The 15,123-nt window shown below is 35.3% G+C and overlaps 2 protein-coding genes across 8 annotated transcripts in view; one reads left to right on the top strand and one right to left on the bottom strand.

Annotated features, from left to right (window-relative positions):
- The window catches only part of MACROD2 (mono-ADP ribosylhydrolase 2), a 2,087,937-nt gene that overhangs the window by 1,712,055 nt on the left and 360,759 nt on the right, over positions 1 to 15,123 (bottom strand). The gene's annotated exons all lie outside the window — the stretch shown is intronic.
- Positions 605 to 14,290, top strand: FLRT3 (fibronectin leucine rich transmembrane protein 3). 3 transcript variants are annotated; one of them, XM_004061828.5, is made up of 3 exons: positions 605 to 885; positions 8,965 to 9,158; positions 10,732 to 14,290. In XM_004061828.5, exon 3 carries the CDS (start codon positions 10,784 to 10,786, stop codon positions 12,731 to 12,733), a length of 1,950 nt encoding a protein of 649 aa, XP_004061876.1. In that variant the 5' UTR covers positions 605 to 885; positions 8,965 to 9,158; positions 10,732 to 10,783; the 3' UTR covers positions 12,734 to 14,290. The 3 variants fall into 3 exon arrangements, with proteins under 3 accessions (XP_004061876.1, XP_004061875.1, XP_018872934.1); XM_019017389.4 differs by having other exon boundaries at positions 617 to 885; positions 8,965 to 9,712; XM_004061827.4 differs by lacking the exon at positions 8,965 to 9,158 and having other exon boundaries at positions 611 to 885.

Below are 15,123 nucleotides of genomic sequence, written 5' to 3'. Positions count from 1 at the left end.
GTTCAAGTGATTCTCCTGCCTCAGCCTCCCAAACAGCTGGGATTACAGGCGCCCAGCTAATTTTTTCTACATGTTGGTCAGGCTGGTCTCGAACTCCTGACCTCAGGTGATCCTCCCACCTCCGCCTCCCAAAGTGCCGGAATTACAGGCGTGAGCCACCACACCCAGCCCTGATGTATATATTTGAATCTGCTTTTTATTCATATGTTGAATAAATATTCACAGTTGGGATTACTGGCATACATCTTCCACAATTATAACATTATTTTAGCTAGTGAATAATAAAACTAATTTGATTTTGGTTAACTTCTTTTCAATACAGATGGTTTAAAAATAAGACAAAGCCTGTCTTTTTCTATTATGATCTTAAAAATATCTTTCTAGCATGCTTTTTAAAAAAATACATAAATATGCTACCACTGCCTTGTAGTAAACTTTAGAAAATGTTGAGATTCCAAAGGGCTGCCTATAAACCAAATGGCATCCTAGCTTTGGCAGGCTGATGCTTCATTTCGGCTGCTCTCGCCCCCTCTAGCGTTTGCAAAGCTCATCTGTCTGATTATCCAGTTACCTCACTGAACAAGATCTTGGCTAAGTCCTGCCCATCTATGACATCACCCCCTTCTTCAGCCACTGCGAGGTGAAGCTTTAAACTTCAGACTTGGAGGTGGGCTGTGTGCAGTAAACTGGAATGCTCTCCCTCGCTCACTCCTCAGTGTAGGAGTGATCTGAAGCAGGACAAGCTCAGCCTGCAGCTGCCGTGGGCTTTGTGTGGACTGGACGCAGAGCTTGGGAGACGGGGGAGGGCTATTACTCCAATTCACTGTCAATGGAATTACAGCTATAGCGGCAGTGTATATAGGATTGCTTTTTCTCGTCTTCCTGGTAAGTGTTTTCCATGTTTTTTCTTATGATTGTCCCAGAAAGTTTGCTTGGTTTTACTCTCTAGAAAGAAAGAAACGACTTGATACTATGAGAAATCCAAATAGGAACATTTGCTCTGTCACCAGAACAAGCAATATATGTGCGTGCAAGCCAGCAATGAAAAATTTCACTATGATGGCTAAATGTAAGAAGTTTCTTAGAACCTTCTTTCATTTATAAAAGATAGTAAGTGGTTATTTTCCGTCTTGAGTAATTGCTATGTGAAAAGAGCCTTATGGAAAACAGCAAGTTGGAAAGTTCAATGTTAAATATTAAAGAATAAAAGGAGATTCTTCACAGATAGAAAAGCAACTTGGTGTGTACTGTACGTGTGGTATGATCACCAATTGCTGTTTTTACAACTGTGAAAGAAAATCAATAATCCCTCAGCCCATGAGTACGCAGTACATGAAAAGCATACATCTTGCTCACAGCTAGCCGAGCTACTCCTGGAGACTTATGTGCCTCTGTAAAGGATTAACAGCTACACCTAGATTTTAAAGCTTGCACTGCTATCGTGCCTGAGCTGCTTCAAGCATTTCAGGCTTGCAAATCTCAACTAGTAAATTGAACTCAGAGGAGGGGGAGACACTCTTCCAAACCATATTCCCTCTTCAATAGAATGCCAAAATCCATTGCTTAGGCAAGTGAAGTATGTGACTAGCATAGTAAATGGCTAAGTCTACTCAGAAAAACTAACAAAGCTCACCCTGGAAGCTATGCCTGATGTATGCAGTGAGTTTGGGGTAGCAGGAAAGAAAAATAAATGAGTAGAGCCCTTATCAAGTGGGTTTTGCAGAGGATCCATTCTTTGCAACTTATAACAGGAAAATCTTATACTGGAAGAAATGCATTTATACTACAAAGCTTGAAAAAGTAGTTAAATGTATCTTCTCAAAAAATTTTGTTCACTGAATTAGGTCTGAAACAAAATGGTTGCATATAGGTAAAGAGTGCAACAGGCCCATCCATGTCTTCTCAACATCTGGGGGGTTTGTTTTTATTATTTTATTTAGAATTTCAGAGAAAAAATTGATTTTTTTTCAATTGTTAGTCCAAAATCTCTAATGGTTTTAACAATAAGGCTATTTTAAACATTCTTAATAAATCTGTCTATTAATAAATCTGTCTAAAATGCTCATCTATGTTATTTTATTATCCAGAAACAACATAAATAAAGCCACTAGAAAAGTCCTTCAGCTGTAGCAATGCCTTTCATTTATCTCTGACTGCATAAAAATATCCTCACCAGCCTAAACATAAAGAATAAATTTGCTTATATTCAGGGAGAATCACTTATACCTGACCCAAAGTGACAGATGACTAATATTCATCTCTTCTGAAATGAGTAAAGAAAAATTAATCCTTTAAAAGTACCACAATCAATAATATCAACATTACCAACTACTACAAATATTAATGATAATATGCCAGGTTTTACCATGGGAAAATTAAATCAGAGATATGCCCCTTAGTTTGGACACATATATATACACACAGACAAATGTACATCTATTTATCACCCTGAAATAAAAACAGAGTTACAAAAACGCATAGATTTACTAAGAAAACTAAAATTTGATTTTTTGAAGAGCACAACCAAAACACATCAAGTCCAAGGATCAGCAAAATATTAGTGAATGAATAAACATAATGAATTCATTAATATTGTGGTTCTGTAAAACTGTCTACCAGTTATTAATTGGGTTTTTCATTTCGCTGCACCCCACCCTTTAAAATCAATTATGACTGGGTTCAAAATGCACAATTAAACACTTCCCAAACGTAACGTTTGTGAAATATATAATTGGATAGCAAATAAAGTTTTTACAAAAAGAAGAAAAACAGTAAGAAAATTTGTCATAACTAAATGTGGCAGCAAAATAGAAGGTATGTTTCTTTTGCTTTCAAGTGTTAATCAAGGAGCCTACAATTCTATCAAAACTTTTTCAGAGCTAAATGAAGCAGTGTGAAATAAATTTGGTTGAAATCTTGTGGCTGTCAGACTTTGTTAGCAAGCTATTAATTATCTTTATCCCAGTTTCTTCTCTAGACTATATTGCCCAATCAAATAGAAACTCCAATTATGCTCAGCATCTCCTGCCTAGGGACACAAGACCCTAATGAGCACTCAGTCTCTCTAGACAAAAAATACAATAATCAGCTTTAAACATGCAAGTGCACTGCAGAGAGATTTTTCTGTGCTTTTCTTGGCCACACACCCTAAGGCTTCCTCCTTTTTCTGGATTATTTTGAACAGTTTTAAGCCCTACAAAAATCAGTGCAGGGAATTGGCCTTGTCTTAATAATACATTAATGTTTCTTCTTTCTTGCTTTTCATTTTTGATATGCCAATGTTCATACCAATATTAAATCTGGTCAATGAAAAACGTATTTGGCTTATAGTTGCCATTTCAGTCATTTCTTAACTTTTATGCCTCTTTTTAAGGTGGGTGGGCTCTATAACAAAGAATGTGATTGATTAATGGCAAAATCCAGAGCTAACTTAAAAATTCTGAATAGATCCCCTTATATATTCTTTTATTCAAACCCATTTATTTTTAAAAAAAGCATTAGAAATAACTGTTTAAATCAAATGAAGACTACCATAAATAAAGTCAACAATGGAAATAAGATTCAGTAAATTTTTCAAAGGCCATAATTTCTCCCCTCCGTCTTTCCTCCTTCCCCCTTCCCTCCCACCCCCCACCTTTTGCCCCAGAGGCCTTCACTGTTCTTCTCAACGGGAGGCTTTGTTGTAATTAAACCAGAGAAAAACTGGCCAGCAGCAGCCAACATCTGACTTGCGGCTTCTGAAAGCAGTGTTCTGGTAGAGTGTACCACCCCCCAGTGGGCAAAAACTCCACAGTAAAAATCTCTCAGCAATATTAATCCTCAAAACTGCATTTTCTCTTCAGAGTATAAAAAGGGATGTTTCTCAGCTCCTTCTAACATTCCACCATTTCAAAAATTTACTGAAAGTCAACAAATAAATTTCCAACAAAGAGTTGGTCTTCTGAAACAGCATTCTTCCTCTTAAGAAAATAGGTATACACATTTCAGAAAGTATTTTCCAGTTTCAAAATACAGATCGACATCACTAAATTTGGTTAAACATCACACTAAAAGACAGTTTTCAAAGCTATGTTTATGTTGTGTAAGAAAGAACTTTGAGTTATCTATTTACGAAAACCCCAGAGAAAACAGATTTTAAGTAGAAAGCAATAGAATATAATTTAAGCAAAAGCTAAAATTTCATTTGTTTTGCATATGCATAATCTCTTTCCTACCCTAAAATCAAGTGTCAGGGATGTATAAAAAGCTTTCTGCAGGTATTATTCTGTTTAAATCAAAGGAGGGAGAAATTGCTCTCACTCGATGAGACAATGACAGCTTTTGTTCTTTATTCTTTCACTTTATATGTGCACAAGTTACCGAGGCAACTTTGAAGAGAAAACCCACAGACCACATTTGGTTAAAAATCATTTTTAAAGTGTGCCACTGGACTGTGGATTGATCAGTTTATGTGTTGTTGATTTTCTTCCTCTTCATCTGGTTTAAGTAATACCCTGCTTGGACATGAAAAACAATGTATTTTATGATTTCAGGTGGTCTCACCGACCAGTATAGTGCTTGCCACACAGTAGACTAAAATAAATGTATTTGCTGAACTACTTATGGAAACTTAAATATTAGAAATTTAAAGCACATCAACTAAGTTGTACCCACACAGTTAAAAAGGAATTTGAAGTCTGCAATGGTAAAATGTGGTTTAACAAAAGTAGGCAAACTTTTAATTGCATTTGCTCAAAAGCACAAACTTAAAGCATGCCCCCACCCCAAACTCTACACCACTTACCTTCACCACTCTCTAAATCAATATCTTACTCGTTCTTACAACTCTTGTTCTCTAATTCATTTACTTCGGGTTTAATATCATAAAAGGAAGCAGCATTCACTATGCTGACGGATAATATCCCAGTTTGCCTTTTTGTTTTAAGGATGCTTGATTTAACTTTACAAGTCAAAATAAATGAAGCAGAATTTGATTCATTTGTCAGAAACGTACCGGGCAAAATAACCAGTAACAGAAAAAGAAAAAGTAAAAATACTTAGCATTGGAAATTTTATCCCCTATTTTCCATAAATGAAACAAGTACCTTGTTCAGGCTAGAAAATAGTCTGGATAAAACCAAGTATGAAAAGGCACACTTGCTTCTCTGCCTCTCAGCAAACCCTTCAGACTTCATGACTCTCAAGAGGAGAGTTAGAGGTCCTTCTGCTTGCCTGGCATTAAACAAAAGAATTGGAACTTTCCTGAAATCTGATGATCGTGGAAAATTTAACTACCAGACAGGCTGCTTAGAAAGCATTTTGCTGTCACTATCAACTAACCTGATGTACTCCGGTTTTTCAGTTTAACCGTATATGTAGTTTATTTGAAATACCGTTTGTTGTTGCAAAGGCTTAGCATTCACAGGTTGAGCTTTTTTGGCAGCAATTTTAGCCTTCATGAATAAATTACCTTCCTAATACTCTAAATTATGATTGTATAAATTCCAGTTTACCTAGAAATATTCACAAAGTTGGATACATTTGTTTAGGCATGTGTTTTCTTTAGTCTCAAGGTTTTACTTAAAACAATGCAACTAACTTGGATTAAAAGTTCTACATGCCATTAGATTTTAGATTGAATATTTTTAAAAGTCCCCAGCATTAAGAAATCATTCTGTGAGAGAAATCATTAAAAATAAACTAAAATCTCAAAACCTTATACTTGAATTAATATTTTTAAAAAATGACTAATGATCAAACAGGTCAAATCAAAATCAATTTAAATCTAAGGCATTAAATAAGAAGTTAGCACTACTATTATACAGCTTCATCTTAATCTAAGTAATATTCTCAAAACATAAGAAATATCTTCTCATAACACTCCCACCTCCAAAATATTGTAGTAGCAGGGAAGAAATCATATAAACATGTAGATTGCCCCAAGTTCTTGATTTTATTTAAATACTAGTTTTCTATTCAGATACAACTTCTTATATTAGTTTCCCTAAAATAGTATCCTTATCTATTTACATGTTTTATTGGGTGTATCATGGAAATAAATTGGAAGCTTTTCAGACTTGATGATTACATTATAAATGCAAAAAAACCCCACAATTTTTATTTGTAAAAATAAACTGAATATGAATATAAGGATCCCTATTAAAAATTTGATTCATCAGTGAGGTGGTTATGTTTTTCTTCTTTTTACTACAGTTTTAAGTGTTTTATAGTTAAATAATGATTCCATTAAAAAATGTTTTTAAACATTCCATTAAGTTACCAGGGCTTCATTTATGTTTTCCCCCCAAGCTACCCCATTAACAGTATTTTTCTAAAAGATCGATTCATTTTGTTCAGAAGTAATGGCCTCTTTCAAGCCTAGGCAGACAGAAAGGCTCTGAAGTCAGTGTTGTGGAAACCTGGCCACAGTGTCCATGCCAGTGGGGGTCATTTTTCTTTTCATCATCAACATTTGACTACAGTATTTCTAGGTGCGCAAATATGTAGATCCAGCTCAGAAAGGGGAAGGTCTAAGGATAGGAGAGGATCGTTCATTTTTGATGAAGAGATCCTTGCAGCCTTTAATATGCCAAAACCAAAACCCAAAAATCTGTTTAGCACTATAGTTTCAAACATAAATGGGAAAGAGAAGATATAAAACGTAGTTAAACATGAACTGTTTTGAGCCTAAGGGAGTAGGGACATATGAGAGTAGCTCTGAACGTAATCTTCATTTCCAAAAGAATATCCTTCTCTCCTAAGAAACCTGTTTTATGTTTTTGCCTTTTATTTTAATACAATGTGGGGAGAAGAGAATGACATTTTCCAAGAACTTAATGAGATTTAAGGCTTTCTGTTAATCCCACATTATTACCACTATTGTATGAATGGCAAATGTGAGTTTGCATATCAAACAGAATAGAGAAAGCAGCTTCACAAATGTAAAACAGGTAAAATAAACAAATTAATCTTCCGTCTTTTCACACCAATTTAGAACTCTTTCATTCTCTGGGTTAAAAATGTGAAAATCAATACATATTGTTAGAGCCTTATTTGGTGAAATATATATATAGTTCAGACACAAGATAAAAGACATTTATTTTATGTCTGGTTATCATTATGATCATCACCTTGGACACACTGTGGTCTGACCTGACTCAGGGAACAATCAGTTTTTAAATCCCCAATCAGCGGATTCATCATCTCAAGTATATATTGCCTCACCATCATCCCTGGAATATCAGAAATGCTTGACTCTTGGTAACATTTTAAGCAGGTTCTCACTTGTTATTTTTATAATGGTTTTTAATTAGTTTCTAATGCAATTTAACATAAGCAATTGTTTTCTAAACTTAAATTAACCACATTATTTTATATGTTGAATAATTTTCAAGTTTAAAAAACTTTTACAGAAGATACTTTAAAAAGTAACTTTGTAATTATAATTTCAACAGCTTGGTTTTCTATTTTCACACACTGAGAAAGCAACAGTTTTCAAGAAAAGATACTATTGGAATTTGACAATAATGAGCAAAGCCCTAAAGGCATCACAGTAAAACCTCACATTAAACAATAAATCATTTAAACTTTCCTCTGTGGGCACTTTGCAATATTCACTAGAGACTGTTTGATCCATCTGCTAACTGCTATTTTTGTTTCAAGTTGCGTAAATAATAAATTATATGTATCTGTAATTTTTTTCACTTTTCTTCCGTTAATATAGCCTATGACCACGTTGGTATGTAGTTAGCAAACTAAAAGAAACTGAATTTTTGGAGAGAACCAGAAACACAAATTGTGGCCTTATTTAACATACTCGTTCAGCAGAGTATTTGAATTATGGAACAGATGCTATACTTGTTGGATGTTAGATAGCAACTGTGGGAGAAGCAAATTGCTACTACTTTAGTCCTTACTTTCAGGGTCACATATTTCCAGGATACTCAAATGTTCCCTACATATATACAAAGTATCAGAGTGGATGACCCTGCATAACCAATTCGAATATTACTCACCTCCTCTAAACTCTCAAAAAATCTTCGTGCATATTTGATAATGGGCAAAGCAGTCAACATTAAATTCAACGATCTCTTTAGTCAAGCCAAAAGTCTTCTTTTGGAAATGAAAAATACACTTATTAAAAACTGGCAATATTCATGTATGAACCTAGAGAGAAATGCCCCATCTGGTTTTGATGTGCTTTCCTAATGGTCACTACAAGGAGATTGAAATAATAGTGTCCCTCCTATTTCAAATACAAATTTTTTTTTCAAACTCAGTATGCTAAAAGAAAATTAGAACAGTATTCTCCAGAAAAACTAAATATGACTTGAACTTCTATGTCACCTTTTGGGCAAGAACACCTGAGTGCTTAGAGTTTCAAGATCACTAAGTAGTCCTTAGATACACCCCTAAAGAGAAAGGGGATGATGTCAACATTCTGCAGTTGGGAGAATTGAGACCTGCAGGAGGAATCAAACAGGGCACTAAGCAAATCAAAAGAAAAGCTTTTAAAATAGTCTTTTCAACTCTAAATTGTGGATTGTGTGACTTTGTTAAATCATGTTCAGAAATGCCTAAAAAGTTACCTTGGCATTTCTGTCAAAAATATTTGTTAATGTATTTGCTCACCTCTTTGACATGTACTTGTTTTCTTCTTTTTAAACATTTTATCATTTTATGCATGTGATTTAAAAGTAAATTTTTAAAGACTGGCTTGAATTTGAAAGCCATGGTGTTTAATTCAAAGTGACACAATCAGATAATAGAAATTATCTGTTTGATGACAATCTCAACTTTGGCTCCTAATTTATTTGTATAAGAAAATGAGAAGTCTAAAAACAAAGAGGTCAACCTATCCCTTCTGACTAACCACTATGATGAAAGATGCGTTATTTTAAGACATTGAAATTAAATGTCTAGGAAATTTCTCTAGTATGTTAAAGTTCATTATTAATAGTTCATTAAAACCTTTTACTTTCACAGGAGATGCTCAGTCCCAGTATATTTTAAGGAAGAGAAATATAAAGGAAATTTAGTATGCCTCCTTTTCTTTACATGAAGAATTTAGTTTCCTTTACTTCTTAAAAGAGAATACCTGTTCTTGTATAACGTGACTGCACCAGACATTCTGAAAAATCAGCAAGAAGCAAAAGCTGGAAATAGCTATTTCACAGCAGGTAATCATACCTCAGGATGTAGCTACTGTACAAAGTTTATACTTGGATAATCCTGGATGGGAATAAAGGTAGGGGGTAACTGCCTGAAAAACCTATTACTATACAGGCCTTAGCATCATGAATGACTTTCTTCATGAGGATCTGAAGTTACTATCTCTGACCACATTGCACGGAAGAGCCAATAAGAATTTCAAAGAGGGCAATTTCCACTAAGGGAATTAAGCTACACAAAAGGAACTTTCACACAGAAACTCTATCAGAAAGAAAAAAAAAATACATAGGAAACCATGTGTCCTACACAGTAACAGGAAGCAGAATTGTTTCTGCCCCCACTTTAATGAGCTTGCCCACCATGCTGAACTGCAGCTGGAATGTTCATTGACAACAGCAAGCCTGATCTGGAGGTGTGTACGCCATAGGATTACTTGAATAAACGGTGAAGAACATTTCCAAGGACTAAACAAAAGTTTATAAGTCCCAGTCCCTCACCAGGAAAATAATATATGTGCATTGGATATTCACCCCCGCAAAATTTACTCTCATCGTTCAATAAGGTAGGAAAAACAAAGTATTTTATTTTCATGCCTAAAATTACAAAGGCTAATTAATACTTAAAAGGACAGAAGAGATTATATTACACAATACATCAGTATAAATCTATACTTTGCCAGCCATAGAAAAAGTTGATTTATGTTCTAGGTTAGAATTCAAAGAAATATAAATGTACTGTGACAACACGTTATGAGGTAGAAAATAATGAAAAATGTGGACAAAGTCATTAAAACCTGCAGTATGAAACATATAACAAAATGTGAACAGAAGAAAGACAGAGTTTAATATGAAGTGAAATTTTCCACTTAGGTTAGCTGGATGTATTAGCTTTGTAATTCTTTCCCAAAAATAAATGAAGGAATCATTCTTATTTTCTTATAGAAATCCATCCATTTAAAATAACGCTTAAAATTAATAACCAAAGAAAATGAAATGACATTAATAATCAAAGCAAACTATGGGTTTGAGATTGAGGATCTCAAGATGTGTGTAACTATTCCTGAGTATGAAGAGAATAGGTATTTTATGACATTTTTCTACACCTGTATAGTTTTTGCCTAATAAAAAGTAAATATAAAAATGTGTGGTTTTTTGATAACAGTAAAATGATTACCTTTAAATATAACAAATAATATTCCAAGGTGTTACTTATTATGAATATTAAGTAAGAAATGGATATTCAATTAGCTTGATCAGTGACTGTCTAAAGGTTGATATAAAGTATAATTAAAATACTTTGGATTATTCAATAAAACTTCAATTATATTTAACATTTCAAAATCAAATGGATTTAGGACAGATACTTTTTAATTTATAAAGAAATTAAGAAACCATTAAGGTAAAGAGATTATATGACAGTGTCTATTGTTAGCTAGCAATAAACCCTATTATGCCCCCTCCCAAAACAAATGAAAATATTAAAAGTGATTATGGATATTTTAGTTTCCACGTTCGTTTTAAACATTATATTCAGTATGCTGGCCTTATTGTTTTCTGTCTTTTTTTACTCACTTCATTTTAGGGTTCTGAAGTAACGGAAGCTACCTTGTATAAAGACCTCAACACTGCTGACCATGATCAGCCCAGCCTGGAGCATCTTCCTCATCGGGACTAAAATTGGGCTGTTCCTTCAAGTAGCACCTCTATCAGTTATGGCTAAATCCTGTCCATCTGTGTGTCGCTGCGATGCGGGTTTCATTTACTGTAATGATCGCTTTCTGACATCCATTCCAACAGGAATACCAGAGGATGCTACAACTCTCTACCTTCAGAACAACCAAATAAATAATGCTGGGATTCCTTCAGATTTGAAAAACTTGCTGAAAGTAGAAAGAATATACCTATACCACAACAGTTTAGATGAATTTCCTACCAACCTCCCAAAGTATGTAAAAGAGTTACATTTGCAAGAAAATAACATAAGGACTATCACTTATGATTCACTTTCAAAAATTCCCTATCTGGAAGAATTACATTTAGATGACAACTCTGTCTCTGCAGTTAGCATAGAAGAGGGAGCATTCCGAGACAGCAACTATCTCCGACTGCTTTTCCTGTCCCGTAATCACCTTAGCACAATTCCCTGGGGTTTGCCCAGGACTATAGAAGAACTACGCTTGGATGATAATCGCATATCCACTATTTCATCACCATCTCTTCAAGGTCTCACTAGTCTAAAACGCCTGGTTCTAGATGGAAACCTGTTGAACAATCATGGTTTAGGTGACAAAGTTTTCTTCAACCTAGTTAATTTGACAGAGCTGTCCCTGGTGCGGAATTCCCTGACTGCTGCACCAGTAAACCTTCCAGGCACAAACCTGAGGAAGCTTTATCTTCAAGATAACCACATCAATCGGGTGCCCCCAAATGCTTTTTCTTATCTAAGGCAGCTCTATCGACTGGATATGTCCAATAATAACCTAAGTAATTTACCTCAGGGTATCTTTGATGATTTGGACAATATAACACAACTGATTCTTCGCAACAATCCCTGGTATTGCGGGTGCAAGATGAAATGGGTACGTGACTGGTTACAATCACTACCTGTGAAGGTCAACGTGCGTGGGCTCATGTGCCAAGCCCCAGAAAAGGTTCGTGGGATGGCTATTAAGGATCTCAATGCAGAACTGTTTGATTGTAAGGACAGTGGGATTGTAAGCACCATTCAGATAACCACTGCAATACCCAACACAGTGTATCCTGCCCAAGGACAGTGGCCAGCTCCAGTGACCAAACAGCCAGATATTAAGAACCCCAAGCTCACTAAGGATCACCAAACCACAGGGAGTCCCTCAAGAAAAACAATTACAATTACTGTGAAGTCTGTCACCTCTGAGACCATTCATATCTCTTGGAAACTTGCTCTACCTATGACTGCTTTGAGACTCAGCTGGCTTAAACTGGGCCATAGCCCGGCATTTGGATCTATAACAGAAACGATTGTAACAGGGGAACGCAGTGAGTACTTGGTCACAGCCCTGGAGCCTGATTCACCCTATAAAGTATGCATGGTTCCCATGGAAACCAGCAACCTCTACCTATTTGATGAAACTCCTGTTTGTATTGAGACTGAAACTGCACCCCTTCGAATGTACAACCCTACAACCACCCTCAATCGAGAGCAAGAGAAAGAACCTTACAAAAACCCCAATTTACCTTTGGCTGCCATCATTGGTGGGGCTGTGGCCCTGGTTACCATTGCCCTTCTTGCTTTAGTGTGTTGGTATGTTCATAGGAATGGATCGCTCTTCTCAAGGAACTGTGCATATAGCAAAGGGAGGAGAAGAAAGGATGACTATGCAGAAGCTGGCACTAAGAAGGACAACTCTATCCTGGAAATCAGGGAAACTTCTTTTCAGATGTTACCAATAAGCAATGAACCCATCTCGAAGGAGGAGTTTGTAATACACACCATATTTCCTCCTAATGGAATGAATCTGTACAAAAACAATCACAGTGAAAGCAGTAGTAACCGAAGCTACAGAGACAGTGGTATTCCAGACTCAGATCACTCACACTCATGATGCTGAAGGACTCACAGCAGACTTGTGTTTTGGGTTTTTTAAACCTAAGGGAGGTGATGGTAGGAACCCTGTTCTACTGCAAAACACTGGAAAAAAAGACTGAAAAAGCAATGTACTGTACATCTGCCATATAATTTATATTTAAGAACTTTTTATTAAAAGTTTCAAATTTCAGGTTACTGCTGCGATTGATGTAGTGGAGATGCCTGAACACAATTCTATATTTTAGTATTTTTTAGTAATTTGTACTGTATTTTCCTTGCAAATATTGGAGTTATAAACCATTTACTTTGTGTTCTACTGAGTAAGATGACTTGTTGACTGTGAAAGTGAATTTTCTTGCTGTGTCGAACAATCAGGACTGCATTCATATGAGATCCTTGTAGTATAAGCACAGGCCATTTTTCACTTTGGTATTAATAAAATGTAAAAAAAAAACTGGCTGAATGGCTGAATGAGATAAAATTTAATTTTAAAAAATGGTTATGAAATAATGTTCCAATTATTAAATTTGTATTATCCCAGTGGTATTCAATAAATCAAAATGTGTGAAGTAATGGGCAATATCAAACTTCCTGCATATCTCCATTTTTGCTCTAGGCAAATTAATTATCCTTAAAAAAGTTAAGCATATCTTCTGAACTGAATACATCAGCTGGCATAAAAGGAGCATGAAGTCTGTTAAAGCCATTGTCAGCAAAGATTTGAAAATAAAGGACTTCACAAAAACAGTAATGTAAATGTGCTTCCAAGTTGGGGGGAAAATGTGTACTTAGGAAAACACGAAAACTTAGACTTGTATAGTGTAATGAACACAAATATCAAAACTGCATTTTGGTTTTGCCTATACCATCCTGATTTTTGAAAAGTGAATTATAAACACAAAATTGTTAGTGTTTATGATGTTTTTATCATAAAGGATGTCAGAGAAACTTTATGCATATTAAAAATGTAATGTAATTATAAGAGATTCCCCTCAACAATCCAGAGAAAGTAGTTCTTTAAATAAGAGATAATTTAAAGAAAAATAAATACTAGACATCAAATTTAGGTCTGGTTTATGTCAAAGGTTTTAACACTGTACATAAATGTTCAATTTACTTTTACAAAGATCAAGAATACTGCCCATTACTGTCACAATTTTCCAGATATTACATAATGAACTCATAATGTAACATTTCCTTCTAGCTTCCTACTGAATTGTGAGCTGTTACTTGTTGAAAAACCATATCACTTTTCTGTTGCCATGATTTTTTTTTTTCAACAAAAAACCAAAGTGCATTGTACGCCCTTTGGCCAGTCTTGTATGTGCCTTGATCCAACGCTACATGTATTCAGCTTTTAAAACTCGACAAATTTTTCATACTCCTTAAATATGAAAAATTATGGTCTTATTGCTGAATAAAACTTTTAAAAAGTACAGAATAATTGTGCTTGCTTTTTCAGGATTGTGTTACTATCACTAAGTAGCAAATTGCCCAGCACATTAGTCCTGAACGTCCCATGTATTTTTCTAGGCATAAAAATAAAAGTTGGCTAAAAATTTTAAAAAATCAACATCTTGAGGTTGTGTATCATTTTACTTCAAAGAGTTCAGTGTTTCATGTATAAAGTTCTTACTTATTCACTGTATAGATGGAAAATTCAAGAAATGGTTTCAAAGCCTTTCTCTCTTAGGCGCACTGCTGCCACTGTCCTAACTGATACTTTTTAAGGTGGTCTTTGAAAAACTGTTTTTTAAAAATAGCCTTTTAGTAGAGTGAGTTGGCATTTGTGATACTGTGAAATACACACTTTCTCTTTGTCCCTGTTTCTGGCATACAACTCCTAAAATACTTGCAATCTTCAAAGTGATATATTTTCATATGCTAATGAGTTCACTGATAGCTGGCAGGCCCTAGGTAGCTTCAAGATAAAGTCTGATCATTGAAAAGACCAAGACATGATTATAGGGTTGGGACTTACAACCCCAAACCCTAACCTCCAGAGAGGGTGAAGTAGATGAAGATTAAGTTGATCACCAGTGACCAGTGGTTTAATCAAGCATGCCTATGTAATCAAGCCTCCATAAAAAAACAAAAGGTCAAGATTTGGAGAGCTTCCAGACTGCTGAACATGTGGTGGTTCCTGCAGGATGGCATGCCTGGAGAGGGCATGGAAGCTCTGTGCCCACCTAGACCTCACCTTATGTTTCCTGCCATCTGGATCCTTTGTAACATCCTTTATAATACGTCAATAAATCTGTTTCCTTGCATTTTGTGAGCTGTTGTAGCAAATTAATAGAACACAAAAAGGGGATCCTGGGAAACCAAACTTGAAGCTGACTAGTCTTGCAACTGGTGTCTGAAGAGGAGGCAGTTTTGTGGGAATAAGCCCTCAACCTGTGGGAT

Source organism: Gorilla gorilla, chromosome 21 (assembly GCF_029281585.2).
Source record: "Gorilla gorilla gorilla isolate KB3781 chromosome 21, NHGRI_mGorGor1-v2.1_pri, whole genome shotgun sequence".
NCBI lineage: Eukaryota > Metazoa > Chordata > Mammalia > Primates > Hominidae > Gorilla > Gorilla gorilla.
Note: the sequence above shows the minus strand (reverse complement) of the source record. Positions and strands in the feature narration are given on the sequence as shown.